Genomic DNA, 19,726 nt, shown 5'->3' with positions numbered 1-19,726 from the left:
AATATTTAATTTGATAATGATGAAATTTAAACAACATTCACATTTTAAATATTAGTATTATATTTAATTTCGCATAGTTACAGAAATAGATATTATTATTAATATATTCGATTAAAGCAAAAGTACAAAGCATTTTAATGATACTCATTTTACTTTTTTGATAACGATTAAAAACTGCATATTAAGTTTTTTTATAAAATACCATTCAAATAATGTAAATTTTACAATAATACTTACATTTAAAAGAACAAAAAATAACTTTATTACAGAAAACAATCTTTTTAGTTTTAAACATATATAAATCTAAAAAAAATTATTTATGTATATTACAATCTTGTAATAGAAACATCAATACTAAAATGAATATTTTGTATTTTATTAATTATTGAATAAAATGTTTCATTTCACTGCATGTAGAATCTTGTGCAAGAAAATATTTTAAAGCGATAAATAATAATTCTTATTATATATTCAATTAGTATATTAGAAGAAATTGGGCAAACTTTCATTATTAATAAATTATTTGTGAAATCATATGAACATTAATAGAATATTATATTAGTTAATTAATTTATAATATTTTATATCTTATAAATAATTAAAAATGAATAGATTAATAAACATTTTTAGGAAACATTAAAATATGTGGAGACTTTTTACTATTTCAATTCTGAAAAATTCATTTGCCCATTCCTATAGAATTTTATAATCATATTATTTGTTAAACATCGCATTTTACTAATTTTATAAGTATTAATTCAAAGCAGTAGATGTAAGAACAGCAACTCCTCTTTCATAAAAACTATGAGGATCTTGACTAGGAGCAATGTTTAAATCAACAGTAAAAAGTAATTCAGTACGTGTACTATTAAGATAAACTGGTAAAGACAATTTGCCCTTTCGTACATCATCGGTGGCAGATCGTATCCATCTTAACATAGTCACTGGCAAATCGGTCATTATAGTTGAAGTTAAATATAGTTGATTATCTTTACATTGTGCTCCTTGCAATTTAAGACCTGTTACAGCGAACGAACAATCGTCCGTTGCAATATTATCACTATCCCCTATAGTTACATCAAGTTGAAGTTCCTCTAATGACCAACTGTTTGCTTGTGCTATACACTGTCTTGTTGCCGTAATATAAGCTTCAGGATTTAGTAATCCTCCAAGCCAAACGGGAAAACTCTAAAAAAATAATTACAATAGATAAAAATAATTTTATATAACAAAAATAATTATATAACAAATTAAATAAACAAACTTTAATTTCTTTAGCTCCTCCTTGAGATACTAATCGTGAAACTTCTTGTAATTGTGATACTCTGTGACTAAAATCTGTTATCCATTGTATAACGGTACATCCTCTTGGTACTGTATATCGTCTCCATCCACCTGGTAAAATACCTTTTACTAATTCTGACAACATAGTTCTATGATAATTAGTTTGCTTCTTTTTACCCTATAAAAAAAACAGGACATATTTAAAATAAGAAAATTAATTAATTAAAAAAAAATATATAATAATATAAAAAATTAATTATTAATTTTTAATATTAAAAATTTTAACAATTTTTTTAAATTATTATTCATTTTAAAAAAACTATTATTTTACAAAAATTTAATAAATTTTTTAAATAAAAATTATATATATTAGATTCAATTTTTATGTATTTTTAAATATTTTTGCAAAATGACTTTACAATTATATTTAGGAACTTGAAAATGAAAAAATATATATATATAAAAATAGATATTTAAAATACGAGATTACTTTAATATTAATATTAAATATTAATTTTCAACAAAAATTTAATAATTAAATTAATGAATCTGGAATAATACCTGACAAATTAAAACAACATCTTCTAAATCATGAATTACATCTTGTAGCAATTTAGCACCACTATTAACTTCTCTTTCAAAATACCTATACAGAGGATCTTTTATATTTTCTACAGTTCTTTTTAATGTCGGCAAATTTTTTGGAAGTAATTGTAACCACGTTGATGCCGAATTGTGTAACGTTCTCATCCATGATGGACGACCATCAGCTTCTGCTTCTCTAGGTGTATCCAATGATTCTTCGTTAGAATATGCTAATTCATCTTCGTCTTCTAATTGTTGCATCTTCAATAGTTTAGATACTAAATCTGTACCTCTAGTCGTGAGTAATACTTTTTCCGCATTATTCGGTAATCCAAGCCATGAAGGTGTTTGTCTATCAGATAATGACTCGATCCATTTAAGGAAGTGATCACGTCTAGTACCATCTGGCATAGTAATATGTCGTTGACCTCCTTGTAGACCATCAATATTAGCAACTAATGCAAAATCAGTTTCAAAAGATCGTGGAGTAAAAAGTTTCCGAAGAAACGATGCGAGAAGACGTTGATCAAAATCATTATCAATTTTACCACCGTATATACATTGAGAAAGTAATGTCACTAAAGCATCCCAAGGTACTTTTTCTGGTGGTAAATTAGTTCTACCCATAGCAGTAGCTTCTATCCATGTATCCAAAGTATCACAAGCTACTCTCAAATCGCTTTCATTGAATTCATAATGTTTTGCCCATCCTAATGGTGCGTAACGAAGACGTTCTTGAACAATAGCATGGAACCATGCCAATAAGAAATAAAGACGTGCTCTTTCATTAGGTACTTTCATCATTCTTGATGCCGGCACTGTACTAAATGTTCGTAATAAATTCGCTCTAATTCCAGGAGGTGGTTCAAAAACAAATATTCTGCCAGCTCTAAGTAGATTAACTGGTACTTTTGGATTAATTTCCATGGTCAAAAATAATCTAAAGCTAGTATGTGGTTGTAAACTATGCAATTTTTTTTCAAGTTGTACTAACCACTGTGGTGCTAAATGAACATTTTTCAATAATACCCATCTACCAGCTTTAACAGCCATATTTATCGCTCTATCTGCTTGATTAAATCCTTCTGCAGATCCTATTGCGATGCTGGCTATTTGTTTGCCTGATTCAGCTGCTAAATCATCTACCCGACCAGAAGCATCAAAACCAGGTACTGAACAAAGCAAAGCGGGTACAGTAGCTTTTAGTTCATTCTCAACTACAGAAGCAAAATCAAGTTCTGCTTCTGCAGCAGCCATAAAAGATTCTCCTAATGCAGAAATTACTACTAAAGACGCAGCAGCTATTACACGATCTGGTCGGAATGCTTGTATTATTAATAATTGATGCATAGCTGTTCCAGTTGGAGTCAATGGTTTCTCTTCATCCCAAAGTTTTGGCACACATGTCTCAGGAGTTGGTGATTGTAACCAGGTATTAAATTCTACATTTTCTTGAATCTTTTCACGTAATTTTTTAAAGGCAGGCAATCTAAGACTTAGACGCATCAGAGCTTCTTGTTGCTCTGAACTCAAATTAGGTATGATAGGATCTCTTATATTCAATACACCTTCTTTGCCACGTAAGAAAAATGTAAATTCACTGTCATAAGTAGATTCTGTAGCAATACCTTTTAAATGAATTCTACATAACAACAATGCAAATGTTAATCTATCTGTGTGTAACATTCCACGTGCAACACGTTCATAACAAGCAGAAAATAAATCGCTTGTAATAACTGATAATCTTTGGGTATAATCTGATATATTAGACAGTCTTGGATTTTGAGATAGAACAGACGTAAACACATCTAAAAACATTTTCAAAGAATATTGATATAAAAAGTGTACTTGATTCAAACTGTCCATTGTAAAATACATATTTGAACAAGCTTGAGATAAAGGCATATATTGTTGAGAAACTGTTTCAATTTCTCCTATTACTTTATCTGTTTCTTCAACTTTTTTACTAATATCAGCCGCTTCTTGTTTTAAAGTTTCAAGAGTAGTTATCACAGAATCATCATCAAGAATTTTTCCTTTAGCATCATTCAATGCTTGTAATAAAGATTTTTCAAGTTGTCTTAGGCGCAAATGAAATTCTCCTTGTAATTTTAATAAATCAGATCTCTTTTCATCAATATCCGGACGTTCGGCTTTCAGAACTTGATTTAAACATTGACTTTGCAATGAACTTCTAGTAACAGTAAAGTTAACAAAGGTAACGCGAGAACAAATGTCAGGTGGGAATTCTACTGTTGGATCTCTTGTCGATAAAAAGATTACGAAAGATGGTGAGAGATCAATATCTTGATCTCCAAGTGTGATTAACACACGTCCTCCTGTTCTTCTTAATTCTCTATTTAGAACAGGATTTAATATCGGATCGTAATTTTCAACATCTTGTACCAATAAAGGATTACCAAAACGTAATGCACTCTCCAAATTTTTTCTGAATGAATCATCTAAGAAACTTGTTTTTGTAATCTTTCGATCTTTAAATTCATTCATAATAAATTCTGTTGCTTGTCCAGATGGATCGATAATTAATGGATATCTATTAAATCGTTTCAACATAATAGCATTTTCGGTACAAAGATCATCTGTTGGTAGAGCATTAGCTTGCCATCTCAAACGTTCATCAGGATTTGAGAGATATTCCGTTCTTGCTATATCTGGCCGGAATTGTAGATTTGCATGTTGTAAATGTTGACACCAAGTACTGAACAAATTTTGTCGATACTAAAAGAAATCAAAACATATGTATCATTATTTTATAAAGAAAAATATATATATATATAATTATAACTATTAAATCATTTACATGTTGATCAAAATATCCAGCATATGCTAGAAAAGCAGATGACAAAAGTACATCTCCAATAATAGTAGACATTTGACTTTTGAATGTTTCACTAGTTGCTTCCCAACGTTCTCTTTCAATCACTAAAGATTTCAGTAAGGCAATAGAACGATCCACTTTAGCTTGTACACTTTCTAAATCAGCTTTGATAGCTTGTGCCTGAGATATCAGTTGAGCATATTCTTCTTTATATGAAGCTATACTTTGTTCCAATTGAGCAATCAAATTTTTCACCTCTTCACCTTTTTGTTTATTTGTTTCAGCCTGTCGCTCTAATGAATGAAGTTCATCTCTTAAAGGCTCTACTCGTTTTAACATATCTGCATATTCGATCTAAAATTTTATAAATTACATATTTTTAATTATAGTTTTTTTTTTTTTTTTGAGAAATTAAATTTATATCATATATGCTTACTTGTGCAGTAGCCCATTTAACAAGAGGTCCACAAGCCATACTGGCTCGATTAACTTTTTCAAAATTATAGTCAGGATTACTTAAATAACGATTCTTCATTTTCTCTCTCACTTCATCACTAAACAAATGTTTTAAAAAATTCTTTTAATTTTTTAATTCAATATTTAATAAATTTATTTTTTAAATTTCAAGTAACATTTTAGCATACTATATATTATATACATAATTTTGGTTAGTAACGAGTTTGTCAATTGTCGTTCACATGCTCTAAGTATCAATTGTGCTTTGTGTAAATTTATTCAACATTTTTTAAATTTGAGATCAGCAAGCACAAAGATTAGTTGTAGATACATAAAACGAATATTAGTATTTACACATTTTTTTGACACTCATAAATAATTCATTTTTTCTTTTCGTTAATCATTTATTCAATTGTTGTTTTAGAATATATTTGTATCAACGAACCGTGTTCGCTGATCCCTAAATTAAAGAATTAAACCATTTATATGGATAAAACAAACAATGAAAGCATGCTTACGTAATATCCTCAGTACTGAAATTAGAGACAATAGTATTGATAAAATTGTCTCTCATGATGACAGCGCGGATAGATTTCCAATCACTGGCATTTTCACCGAGCAATAAGCAGATAGACTCCAATGCAACCTTCACGATCGCCGGCGGATTCGCCATGGACCGAACTTCGACTAAATGTTGTTTCTTTATCGATTTCACCGCTATACGAAAAACGAAACGATTTCATATAGTACAAAGAAAATAATGTGCAGGCATGTGCAATTAGAAATTAGAACAGTTATAACGATGTTACGCGAAAAAAGCTCCCTGACCGGCTGCGCGTCGTTTTAAATGACCTATAGACAGTTAGAAATAAAAAAACACGATATATTTTATTTACAGCAACAACACATTATTTACGTATCATGTCACGTCCTTATAATTATTTCTAAAATATTAAAAAATTCATATATTGAATTTAAAATTGAATATGAATTGAATCTATAATATGAATGAAAATGTGGTATTTCGAAACAATTATATTTTAAAATATTTTATTTTACTTATAAGAACGTATGTTATACGTAGGTGAGTTGTATTCAGCCAAAAGACGTAACATGTATATCAAGCGGTTATAGAATAGTATCTGCCTTGATAAATTCCCATTCGAGCATTGAACGTTCAGCAGATCCAGAATCATTTCTTACGTGATGTTTTCTGTGTTGAAGTTGACGATGGTTGGTATAAAGCTATCCTTCATAATGATAGCACGAATTTGTTTCCAATCAGTAGCATTTTCTTCAAGTAATAGGCATATAGATTCTAAAGCTAGTTTTACGATGTTTGGAGGATTTGCCATTGATCGAATTTCGACAAGATATTGCCGTTTTATCCCCTTGACAGCTATACTCATTGCAAATATTTAAGCATAATGCGCGTCATATGTTTTATGTATTCAAAATACAGATAAGCACCAATTCCAATTATATATCACAAATATTATAATCATTTATATTCATTACAATAATTAAAATAATTTTAGAATATAAATAATACATACCATTTTGTGCATCGATGACAGCTGGTTCAACTTGTGCTAAATCAGCCATAACATCATCTCTCTTTTGATTAATAGCCACAGTTTGTATTGCTAATTGTTGTTGAATTTCTTGACTCTGTACTTTTTTCTTCTCTGCTTCCTGTTGATCTTTAACCATTTGTCGTAATTTTGCATTTGCAGCTTCATTCTTTGCATGTAATTCCTATATATAAGATTTTTATTGTGAAAAAAGATTGCAAAGAATATTCTTTTCATATAATTTAATCTCATTCAATTACCTGAGATTTGATAGCTAAACTTTTTTGCATTTCTTCCACTTGTTCTACTGTTTCTGCAATCTTACTTAAACCAACATTTAGATGTAACTGTTGTTCTTCTAAATCGCTTCTTTTTTCTTGATATAATTTTACAAAATGATTGATAAAATCTAAATAATGACGGGGAGTGATAGCCATTGTTCTACCACTTCGTTTTGCAAGTCTAGCATTTGCTTTGTGTAATGTTTGATGTACATAAACACAAGCATTTATTACAGCATCTCTATGAGAAGGTTGTGATGGAATTAAAGAACAAACTGAAGGGAAAAAATCTGGACATTTCCACATAGGTCTTTCCAAATCCACACGACTGGTAAATTCTTTACCAACTTGGAAGAGTGCATTATCTGACCAATCACCAAACCAATTTAATACACATCTATTGAACAATGCAGGTGATGTTGCAGCTCGGTCTTTAAGACCATCTGTGCTGGGATTCATTGTAAATACTACATGCAAATTTTTCATAACTTGACCAGTAAACCATTTATAAAGTTCTTCGTTAGAATCTAACATAAGACCTTCACGTTGTGCTCCTTCTTTACATTGTGTCATAAGAGTTGTATATTCATCACCTTCAAATAAACCAGGCACTTCTCCATTTGCGAGCAATGTATTCATGCGTTCAAGAAAACCAGAATCCAGAACATTAGACTCATCAAGAATAAATGCTATTTTTTCATCTTTACAACCTGATCTTCTTAAAACTTGACGCAAATCTTCGTCAAAATCTTCACCAGTATATTTATTGTGAACCTTTGATATAAAAAACATTGAATTAATCGAAATTTTTTTTTAATGTAAAATTTTTTTAAAATATACAATTATAACAAAACAAAAGTACATACTTTTATTTGAAAAATAGATAAACCATTCATCCATGCAACGAATCTAGACAGAGTTGTTTTACCAGCTCCAGAAACACCAATAAGTAATAAATGTCCCTGAGGTTGACGGAAAATTCTGTCAATCCGTAAAACATGTTCAAGAACTTCATCAAAAAGTACTAAAGGAACATCCAATTCTTCTTCATAAAATACTTTCAATCTTGCTCTAACATAATCTCGTAATTCTTGTCTATTGACTGGCACATAATCTTTAGATAACCAATTACTATATAGAATAGGTCTGGTTAATGCTTTCTCTTTATCGACACCCATAAAATGTTTCATGGCAACAGTATCTATATTTTTATTTGTCCAGGCTCTTTCAGAATCCTCTACTAATCTGTCTTGGAATAAACGAAGAGCCTCATGTGCCCATAAACGTACTAGACCTTCAACTGACAAATTATCAAGAGGTCTAATAGCTTCACAAATTCCTCGTACCCAACGTGTCATTTCACGAGGAGAATAAACATAATGTGGTTGCATATCTTGAGTAAATCTCTCTTGTGAAGCTAAATAAAATTCTACCATTGCATTTGTTAAAGGTTCTGCATATCCTCGTAAAGAAGGTGTTAATCTAAAGTTATAAATTGAATTAAAAATTTTTTTTTCACATAATTTTAATATGATCATTTAATACTAAATTAATTATTCTTACCTAAGCATAGCTCGTGTAAATGTACCATAAATTTGTTTTAAAGATGTTTCTCCTGGATAATCAACATATATAACTGGAACATGTCTTAAGAATCTATGACTAAGAGGTTTTCTACCTGGATCTGTTGGAGGATTACAAGCTCCAACAAATTGAATTCTTTCTAAAGTAACCCATGCTTGATCATTAGTTCGATAGAAACCTCTATGTTCTACCAATTGTCTGAGAAACGAAATTACTCTTTGTGTTCCGTAATTATCCATATCAGGTAAATTGATTTCGTCACAAAATAGAACCAGCCATTTACCCAATTGTACTGGTGAAAGTACAACACCATTAGGTGTTTTACGATATTCACAATAATGATCAAAAGTTTTTAATAGTAATTCAGGTGTAGTAGCAGATGAAAAGTTTAATCCAACAACTTCCATATCAGGCAAAGCACGTAAAGCAGAAAAAAGTGTCATAGTTTTACCAGATCCAGGTGGTCCACAAAGTACTATAAAAGTTGAGTAATCTTTCATGTGTATCATAAAGTATTTCATAAAGTTTTATAACTATTTTCATAAATATAATATATTACCTATTGGTTTGTGTTCTGCTAACCATGTATAAAGTAAGCTCTCATGCCTTACTGTGTCTAAAGTAGGTACAACAATATCTGGACTAGCAACTTTATGTGTTTCCACTTCAATTTGCGGAACTTTATTACTCCAAGGTAACCATTCACCATGAATGCTTACTTCAAAATCAATGATAGGGATATTGCTTTGTGTTGGAAGAGGTATAGTTGTAATAGATCTAGCAAAATCTCCCAAATCAGATCTAACTTTTAGTTTCGCATCACCTGCAAAGCTCCACAATAATGCATACACCAAGCATTTTGGCATATAACGTTCCAGTTGTTCACTTGGTAAAGGAAAATCTGTATGTGAATGATTATATTGTAAAACATTACGCACTGCTTGATTTAACATGGAAAATAAAGAGCTTAATGCTCGTAACCGTGTAAAATCCATTATGTGTTCTTGTTTCATAGCATATTCCAAACATCTTACTACCAATCCATCTGGAGCAAAATAACTTTGTAAAATGCTAGCAATTTCTCTTTGCACTGATAAAGCTGGAGACATAGTATCATCTTTTTCTGTTGCTTTTTTACCAAGATTATCTTCTTCTCCATCTTCCAGAGGTATATTTTTTAAACGCAACATGTAATTTTCAAATATCATCTCTGTAGAAAGTACATCTTCAGAAAACCAAACCATACCGCAACGAGAAACAGTAGCCAATGTGGCATATTTTAAATCTTGCACTTCAAACATAACTCTCACATTTGGAGGTAAACTTAAACGTTCGCCATTTGGTAATGTAAGTAATTTATTATCGTCGAGTACAGAATTTAGGTTTTCAACCCATTCTGGATCAACATCACCATCAAATATAATCCATTGTCGTTTATTAATTTCTCCTCTTACATTATCTATAATTTTTCTAAGAATGTGTGTAAAAAGTCCATCTGTCCATTCACGTGTATTCGGATCTAATACACCATACAATGTTTCTTTGCTAATAGCTTTAGGATCAATTACATGGGCTACTCCTTCTATGCCTTCAAATCTTTCTAAAGCTTTTAACAATACTTTCCATGCTGTTGTTTTTCCAGAACCACTGGGACCAACCATCATTAAACCATGATTTAAATTACAAATTTGGTAAAGTTGCAATACCTAAATAAAATATTTTATAAGAGTAACTATCAAAAATAAAAACAGGAAATCATGAATTTATGAAATAAGATATTATTTATGGATTAAAAAATACTGGCCATGCAATATTATTCATAGCTTAATTTTTGTCTCACCTTTTCTACCCAGGTCTCACCGACCATATCCTGGGGTTGCATATGGTAAAAAATTTAAGAATTAGGAAACCATTATGTATCTTATATATTTTCAGGAAAAATAAAGTTTCTGTGATTTTAAGGTACTATTTTTTTACGCTATTATTCATAACATGATATAAAGCGATAATGCAAAGATGATTATTTATATCTGTTATAATATTATAATGTTATATTACCTTTTCCTGCCAAGCTCCTCCTTGTTCGTCGCCTTCGCCACATACAAGATATTCTTCCATGCATACCTTTCTAATCTGATCTTTTAATCCTATGAATATATATATATATATATATATTTTATTTATAATACATAAAAGTAAAAATTTAATTATAATATGTAAATAAAAAATACTAAAGATATAAGATATTAAAATATAATTTTTAATATAATAAATACCTTTCATTTCAGCACGTGTATAATTTACATTTGGGAATACATCATTAAGTAAACTAAATAATAATGGAATATCTTCAGCAACTAATTTTGGAACCATTGTTTCACAAACGGATTGTATCAAAATTTCTTGTTCTGGTAAGTTTTCAGCAATGGAAGCTTCGTCAATATTAGTTTCACCACGATTCTGCATACCTTCCTTAATTTTTTGAATTCGATCACGTTTAACATTTCCAGCAGAAATAAGTACAGATTTAAGTGCTCGAAGACCAAAATCATAATGAGATTGATTAGAAAGTTGTTCATCACATAATCTAATAGTAAAATCATATATTTAGCAACAAAAAGGAAACGTATATTTCAATAATAAACAAACATCAATAATAAAAAACTTACTTGAAAAATGGTACAATTTTGCATGCTAATTTTTCAGCTGATCTAAATCCTTGACTAAAAAGCATAACTTCAGCAATTAACTGTCTATCTGGGGTAGTCATAGCTAATGATCTAAAGAGTTTCTTTAAATTATCGGGAAGATTTGATCGTCCAGCATAACCTGGATTCATTGTGATGAAGATAGCCATGTCAGTAGATACTTTAACTTGTTTTCCAACTAATTCTACACAAAGTGTTCCTTCTTTCTTTCCTTCCATTTGACTTTTTAATGCTTCTTGAATAGTTTGTACTTGTTGAGAAACAGCTGAAAGCATACGCTCTTCAAGACGATTAAATTCATCAAAACAACCCCATGCTCCAACTTGACAAAGACCAACAAAAATACGACCCATGGCCTAATAAAATAAATAAGATATTATTATTAGAATATAAAAAAATATAGATTTATATATAAATAGCTTCCATAATTATTATCTATTTACCTGAAAATCGAATGTTTCATCGCAATTAAATACCAATACAAATCTTCCAAGTTGATGACCAAGAGCTTTAACTGATTCAGTTTTTCCTGTTCCAGCTGGTCCAAATGGAGAACCTCCAAGACGAGCTTCTAAAGCTTGAGTCATTGTTAAATAACATCTATCTGTCAAAGGTGTTTGTACTAATCTATCTTGCACTCCTAAATATTCAAATCCATAATAAAATTTGGCATTTGCCATATGTATCGTAAGTTGTTGCAAAACTTCGGTTTGTCTTGGATCAAAATAAAATCTCATTTCACATAGCCATTCAAATGCTTTTGGATTAGAAACTTTATTTGCAATTAATCTTCTAGTTACTGTGCGTTTATGTACAAATTCATTAATTAAATGCTCTAACTTTTTTCGTCTTAATGGAGGTTGTTCTTGAAGAACAGAATCTGCTAAAACATTTAATGTACCTTCGACTTGAAGTAATACTCTTTCTAACGAATTTTTACTTGGATCATTTTGTGATTCATGCAATGCAGCTTCAACATCTTCTGACCACAAAATCTGAGCAGCTAAAACTATAATTTGAGCTTGATAATTATCACACCATGTCATAAATGCTTGAGGATTAATATTTCCATCTTTGAATTGTTTGATATCTTGTACTGCTCTTGCAAGACTTGATGCTAATGTAACTCTCATTTCTTTTTCAACAAGTGTCAACCATTCATTGATTTTTGGATGATCAATAGTTGATACAGGATTTTGGAAAAGTACTTCTTCTCCTTCACGAGAAGCAATACCAGTAATGACAGTGTTATCTTCATTCAAAAGAATAGCTGCTACTCCAGCAAACATTTTTTTAAAATGTTTTTGTAATCTTGCAATATTTTTACTATTACCAATAATTTCTAATAAATCTTCATCACCCACGAAATAAAATCGCGGAAATGATGTACGTTCTCTTTCAAGATATTCTCCTAAAGCTTTTTGTATTTTTCCAAGTAAATCAGCTAAACGTTCAAGTGCTCTTTGTACACCAGGAATATTTAAAACGTCCATTACCATTGGAGATTTAGAAACTTTTTTCATTAAACTAAGAAATTCGGAACTAATACTTTGAAAACGTGATGTTTCAACAGGCAATAACGTTTTAATATCAGCACTTCCTGAAAAAATGCCTTCTAAATATACCCAACGACGTTGAACATCTATCCATACATCAAATAATGCATTGATTCTATTTAATTTTTCTTCCCAAGTCAATGCTTCTTCTTCAAATACTTTGTAATAAGGTGAAAGTTTCATAGCAGCTACAGAATTAATATGTTCTTTAACTTTGTTAAAGAGATCATCCCAACCACGAATTAGTTTACATTTATTTTGATAATTTATTAAATCCAATTCATAAGTTTGCCAAGATTCTCGAACTTGTTTCAAAAATTCTTCTAATGCCATTTCACCTTGAGCAACAAGAATAATATCTTTTACTATTCCTTCATTTTTTTGTAAATTTACATCCCAAACTTGACCAAGAGTAAGTTCACTCAATACCCAATTTACTCGTAATTGCTTTGTCAATTGTTTCCAATGCCTCTCTTTTAAAGCATCAGATTTTAACTCAAAAATTAACATATTAACTTTAGTATAACTTTGTAACATTTTTTTAACATATTCATATGAAGAATATTGTCTTAATCTAGCTGGTAATTCTTTTAATTGTGCCATCATTGCATCTAACTGTTGACGTAATTTTCTTGGCTGAACAGATAACCATGGTTTTTCTCGCGTATCATCAATTTGTGCCCATATTTTTGATAATTCGGACCAGACTCCTCTCAAATCTTGAAGTTCTTCAAATACTACTTGCATTCTATCTTCACTAGTTGATACTGCTCCTGGTTCTTGTAATTCTAAAGCTTCTTTAGCTTTTGCCACATTGTCTCTTTCTTCTTTTAATCTAGCAAATTTGCTTTCAAATAATTGTAATTGTTGCAATGCATCATCTGGCCGTAAATGACCTTCAACTGGTTTTCCTCTTTCCCAATCACTAAGAAAATCAGTAGTTCTTATTTCAACTGCCTTATCTTCCGCTACAATTTTCATTTGTAACGACGCAACCTGTGTTTGTATACTTGTATCTTTTCTTTTAATTATTTCATTAAATGCACCCCATTCACCTTCTATATTATCTACATGCAACCATGAAGAAGGAAATTGAAATCTTTGACGTTCTAATATTCTTTGACCTTCACGATATATATCAACTTGTTTTTCCCAGACTTTCATTTTACGTTTCAAAGATTGAACATAAGTTATAAATCCAACTGCATCTGAAGTACTTGCAGCTTCGATAGATTGTTGTTCTAAATCACTTCTAGATTTTGATACTTGTGCATGGAAACTTGCCATTTCATTGCCGAGAAGCGTTCCAAATTTACCCAATGTTTCTTTGTGCCATGAATCATATTTCAAAGATACTTTACTTTGTACTTTTGCAAAATCAATGATAACAGGTCCAAATTCTCGCCTAGTATCTGATGTATCAAATGTAGCTCTAGTTTTTTTAATATCATTTAAACATTTCATCCATAAATTTATATTTTCTCCCAATTTTCCATATAAATTATCAGGTTGTAAATCCCAAAGTGCTTGGTAACGTAACCATTGATCTACATAATCGGCAATATCTTTCATTTTAGATTCAACTGCTTCATAAGCTGCTTCCAAAGGTTGTTTTCCACTAGGTAATTTTGTTAGTAAATTTCTGTAAGTACCTGATTCAGGTTTATCTAAACCTACTTGATATCTTGAACTTTGAAGTCGAACTTGAGAAGTAACAATAGCTTGCCATGCAAATAATTGTTGCATTATTTGAAATCTCGCATCTTCAATGCTTGGATACAAATACATTGTTTGATTTGTTATACGAACTTCATGTATTTGATTTTGAATTTTTGGATCACCGCCGGGTTTATGAGTTGGTTGAGATGGTGCATCCGTATCCATACTTAGATCTACTTCTTTCTTTTGACCAGTTAGTGCATCAGTCCAAGCTTTTATTCCAGCCTCTAATCTAGCTGCTAAATTTTTTTCTACTTCTTCGTCAAGTCTAGATACCCAAATAGTTAAATTTGAATAATTTTTTAAAGATAATTCGTCTACGGCTTTTTGAATTTTGGAAAGTATATCAGCAAATGTATTTGCTGAATATGGACATGTTTCAAGAGATCGCACATCAACATCTAATTGCTCTTCAACTACCACAAGATCTTCTACTTTTTCTTGAAACGAAACAACAGCATCAGAAAGACGTTGCACATATTGATCTAATTTATAACTTTCCCAAATTAAAGCAATTCCCTGAATTATTAAAAAATAAAATAATAATAGTTATGATAAAAATGATAAAATTTATAATATAATATAATATAATTTTATATATAATTGTATAAAATACTTACTTCAGAAATAAGTGATAATACATCATTACGCATTCCAGCAACCAAAGGTATGATACTGGCTTTATCTTCAATCTATAAAGAAAAATAAATTATGAAATACAATTTTTAAAAAGTCATATTATTAATCATACTAATACAATTTTACGACATAAATTATTATTTATCATTCAATAATATACAGACAAGAAGGCAAATAAAAATTTTACATGTTCATAGCTTATACTAAAAAAATTATATAACAATTTTCATTTATAATCAACTTATTACAGAAAAGGAGAAATATAGGTATTACTATATCAATTACAAGCAACATTTGGTATATATGGCCAATCAAACTTTTCAAATTATTATTAATATAATCATATAATTTGAGATTTTTATAAAATATTAAAAAACCAACAAAATTAGATATATTAAAATCAATAAAGATATGTAAATTTTAATATTTTAAAAATGAAAAAGCTCAAATTTTTTAGAATTCCCGCATATCTTATATTTCATCTATTCATACTTTTATTTTTTTCAATTATTTAATTTACTAAAATAAAATCATAACATCTTGCAATACACGTGTTTCTACAAGAGCTAAGCAGGCATACAATAATAATTCGCAAATATAGGCAAGATGCATAATTCCTGAAAGCATCATATATGACTACCTTCAGTGCGGGGCAGTGGGGACTCCGATTGGTAAGCTAAAAATATTGGACATCCAAGGAATTAAAAATATCAATATTACTAATGTATATTTTAATCCTGCTTCTATTCCCTATTTATCTATTTTTTCATTTGTATTTTTAAAATTTTGAATTGCTTGTGTATGAATATATCAATTGTATGTATGAATATATCAATTATATTTTTGTAATAATAAATAAAAAATATAAAAATTACCTTTTCAAGCGTTCTTTCATAGGTTCTAATACTCTCAATCAAACTGATGGCAAAGGGATATAATTGATTTGCTTGATGTGCTCTATTCACAATTGGCAAAGGTACACGAAAACCAAGATTTTTTAAATTTCTTACTTCCTTCGATAATGTAATAATTTCAGGAAGAAAATTCACTTTCAACTTTAACACATTACCACGGCCAGTTCGTGACCGTACATTTTCTATTGTAAAAATTCTTCCAGTTACGCCAAGATTTCTTTGTTGCACTTTACGTGCCCATTCATCAAAAATTTCCTGAGTTGATAATTTCATACGAAAACTATCTCCATCAGCTTTTAATTTTTGACCTTCAATATGAGTTTCCCATCCTTTTCCTATAAAATAAAAATGTTAATATCTGTATAAATATATGAAAAAAATGTTAATATGTACCTAAAACATCTTCAACTCGTTTTAAATACATTGTAAGCTGATAATCAATTTGTTTAACCCAGATAATAGAGCCAGCAACAGGTGGTAAATCTCTAACTATACTCATTCTGCAACACTTGCTTTGCGCATATTGAACCTAAATTAATAATATAACTATTTATAAAAGTTAATAAATAAAGTTTCAGTTTTCTTTTATACTTTTAATTTGCTATTTTTATACCTTAAACTTTTCATGTAATGCTTCAATATCATCTTTTACTCTTTGTATTAGCTGTGTTTGGTATTCTCTAATGGCGCCTCGAATATGTGGCCTTACAAAAAGTGCATTAAAACGTGAAAAAATTCTAAACATTTCATTTGCATTCTTTGCAGTACCTAATTGATCTCGAAGATGTGCTGTAATTCTTGCTTCAACTCTTTCAATACGTTCTTCATATCTACGGACAGCAGCTTTCCAAGATTCAACGCCTTCTTTAGTAATATCAAGACAATCGATTTCTTTTACATTTTCATATGCCAAATTTACTTCACTAATAGCATTTGCATCTGCTGCATCTAAAGCGAATTCAACTTTTACATTATCATTATCCGGATTCTCCATCGCAGCGTTATTATTATTTTGACGAACAGTAGGTCTAAGAACACGAACAATTACTGTTCTGAGTTGTTCATGTTGTCGACGGAAATTTCGCATTTGTTCCATTCTAGTTTGTAATTTTTTATGTGCTGGTAAAACTCTCCATACCATTTTCATATGTTCATCACGTTTTTTCTTCACAATATCTCTTAATAATCCTGTTAATTTCTCATATTCATCATCCCATGTATTAAATACTTCAAAACATTGTTCCATAACTTTTTCAAACTCATCAAATGGAATATGCATTAATCTTCTTGTACCTAACACTTTTAAGAGTTGCTGTCCTAAATCTCTTGAAATAGCTTCTATCAGCCTCAATACTCTTTGAACAGGATATTTTGTACTTCTGATTTTTCGTAAATGCATAAATATTTGTTGAACACTAGTTCTTATTCTTTCAAGTTCTGTAGCTGATAATAAATCATTTATTGGAAAATCTTTCATTAATGGATTATAATCATTAACAGTAGCCAAAGCTTGTTGTAGGCCAGTATCTATATCAAAACTAACAGTTGCATGAAACCTTTTTCCATGCTTAAGAATATCAAGTGTTAAAGTAATTTCTATACTCTCTCGTTTTTCTTGTATTCGATGCAATGCTCTTTCCAAATTTAACCAAAAAGAGATTTCTTGTAAAGCAGTACCTGATTCTGGATCACGATTTAATTTAGTAACCTATGAAAAATGAATATATATACATAATATATATAATATAATATACATAATATTGTAATATTTCATTAACATTTATAATATTTCTACCTTTTGAATTTCTTTTATCCATCTATTAACACCATTTTGTAGTTGATTTAAAAATGTTGAATCTTCAACTTTATCACCAAAATCAGCAACTTTTGGTTTACGATTTTCTTCTGTACATTGTTTAATTACTTGTGCTACAAGTGGATGAATTTGTAATGAAATCTCAGGAATATCTATATTTTGTTGTAAATGCAATAAACCCATTTCAAGTTCTGCTATTTTTTTTTCAACAGATGGTGCCATTTTATCACCATCTCTGTCTGCACGACCTGTTTCTTTCACATAACTTTTAAAGTATGGTGCCATAGTCTTGCTTATTGCATGTAATGTTTCATATGGTGGTCCATCTGAAAAGGTAACTAAACGTAGCTGTGAATGAATGGACTTGTCAGCTTCAATTACTGCTCCACGTTTTGTTAAAACTAAGGAGGCCATTTTAGGATTAGTAAAATGTATTTCATTTGATATATAAAAAACTGTACTTTCTTTTTCTTCATCTCCTTCATTATTATCTTCTTCTGAAAAATAATAAATAAAATATAATAAAATATTTAAAATATATAATACTGTAAAATATTAATATAATATTTATGAAATATAAATATTTTATATATAGATGTATTATATTTATATATCATATCTAAATATAGATAAATTATATATTTATAAAAAATAAAAAATGAATTTAATTAAAAAACTTAAACTTCATATTTTTAAAAGTTATGTAATTTAAAATCATAAAAATAAATTTCTTTTTAGACATTACACATATTATTTAATAATAATACAATTATAATTTATAGATATATAATATAGAATATTAAAATAATATATGATAATTCATTTATATATTTTTTTTAACTTATTATTTGAAAATATAATTTAATATTAAATATAAAAATATAATTATATACCTGCCGAAAATATAATTCATATTATAATAAACTATTATGTATATAATAAACTTAATAAGAAAGAACATAATAATGACATTTACACATATTGATTATATTAAGTATGAGTCATATTTATAAAGAGTTTAAATGAATCAAATAATCAACAATAATAATCAGAATATTTTCTATCGCAGTTTGATGCAAGTACCGTTGTATTGAAATACTGCAATGGAGGATATCATATAAGAGCAGAGTGCTAAATTCTTAACAATAATTAATTAATTATTCATTATAAATCAATTCACGTACCTTTACTAGAACTTCTTTGTATGTATAGCGCCCATACTTGAGAATCACCTAAGAATTTTCTTATATATTCTTGATTGCTTTTATCTTCGAGAGCAGAATTAAATGCGGGTGGAACCACATCTTCATCGGGTAGTAAGACCGTTACGACTTTCTTTAAATAATTAGCGAATGTTGAATATGATACAATTATAACAATTTGAGTCTCCGGAGACGGTTCCCCGGTGCCGTCTAAGGAGTCACCCATCTTACGTTAATCAATATCGCAAAATTTGTAATCTTGAGCGGGTGATCCCCGCTCTAGGATGAACTGTCACACGAGTGATGACGAATTATAATAGGCATAGACTACGACACAGAAGTACTTACAAATTGCAACGATTCTTTAGTAATAACGCCATTTTCTTATTCTCTATTTTATCCATTATTTTGGCTAGTTTTCATGTTATTTCTGTCAAATCAATTAAATTGTGTTAGTTTTATATTTTTCTATTCGTTATATTTTATATTTGAAAATAACTATTGATATATATTTATAAAATCTTAATTAAACGTATTTTTTTTAAATTAAAATTTAAAATTATAAAAAA

General features: G+C 29.4%; 1 protein-coding gene across 10 annotated transcripts; it reads right to left on the bottom strand.

The window, feature by feature from the left end:
* Nucleotides 1-340: 340 nt before the first annotated feature.
* On the bottom strand, nt 341-19,557 carry LOC725068 (dynein heavy chain, cytoplasmic). 10 transcript variants are annotated; one of them, XM_026439353.1, is made up of 23 exons: nt 19,140-19,557; nt 17,935-18,452; nt 16,753-17,847; nt 16,533-16,668; nt 16,101-16,474; nt 15,866-15,901; nt 15,207-15,278; nt 11,755-15,105; nt 11,273-11,667; nt 10,880-11,190; nt 10,662-10,750; nt 10,444-10,473; nt 9,163-10,309; nt 8,583-9,078; nt 7,886-8,501; nt 6,999-7,793; nt 6,721-6,922; nt 6,368-6,563; nt 5,145-5,262; nt 4,691-5,062; nt 1,846-4,608; nt 1,265-1,462; nt 341-1,188 (listed from the first exon to the last, which is right to left on the bottom strand). In XM_026439353.1, the coding sequence occupies exons 1-23, from the start codon at nt 19,381-19,383 to the stop codon at nt 754-756; spliced, it is 13,989 nt and encodes a 4,662-aa protein (XP_026295138.1). In that variant the 5' UTR covers nt 19,384-19,557; the 3' UTR covers nt 341-753. The 10 variants fall into 10 exon arrangements, with proteins under 10 accessions (XP_026295138.1, XP_026295127.1, XP_026295135.1 ...); XM_026439342.1 differs by lacking the exon at nt 6,368-6,563 and adding an exon at nt 5,683-5,881 and having other exon boundaries at nt 19,140-19,556; XM_026439350.1 differs by lacking the exon at nt 6,368-6,563 and adding an exon at nt 5,683-5,881 and having other exon boundaries at nt 17,935-18,449; nt 19,140-19,556.
* Nucleotides 19,558-19,726: the final 169 nt, after the last annotated feature.

The sequence above is a fragment of the Apis mellifera genome, linkage group LG1 (genome assembly GCF_003254395.2).
Source record: "Apis mellifera strain DH4 linkage group LG1, Amel_HAv3.1, whole genome shotgun sequence".
Taxonomy (NCBI): Eukaryota; Metazoa; Arthropoda; class Insecta; order Hymenoptera; family Apidae; genus Apis; species Apis mellifera.
Note: the sequence above shows the minus strand (reverse complement) of the source record. Positions and strands in the feature narration are given on the sequence as shown.

Excerpts from the sequence above, each read along its gene's own strand:
- LOC725068 (XM_026439342.1), bottom strand. The coding sequence starts at position 19,383 with ATGGGTGACTCCTTAGACGGCACCGGGGAACCGTCTCCGGAGACTCAA. Across the intron at positions 16,475-16,532 it reads ACGAGTTGAAGATGTTTTAG|GAAAAGGATGGGAAACTCAT; the intron begins GTACATATTAAC and ends TTTATTTTATAG. Across the intron at positions 5,063-5,144 it reads TTAAATGGGCTACTGCACAA|ATCGAATATGCAGATATGTT; the intron begins GTAAGCATATAT and ends ATAAAATTTTAG.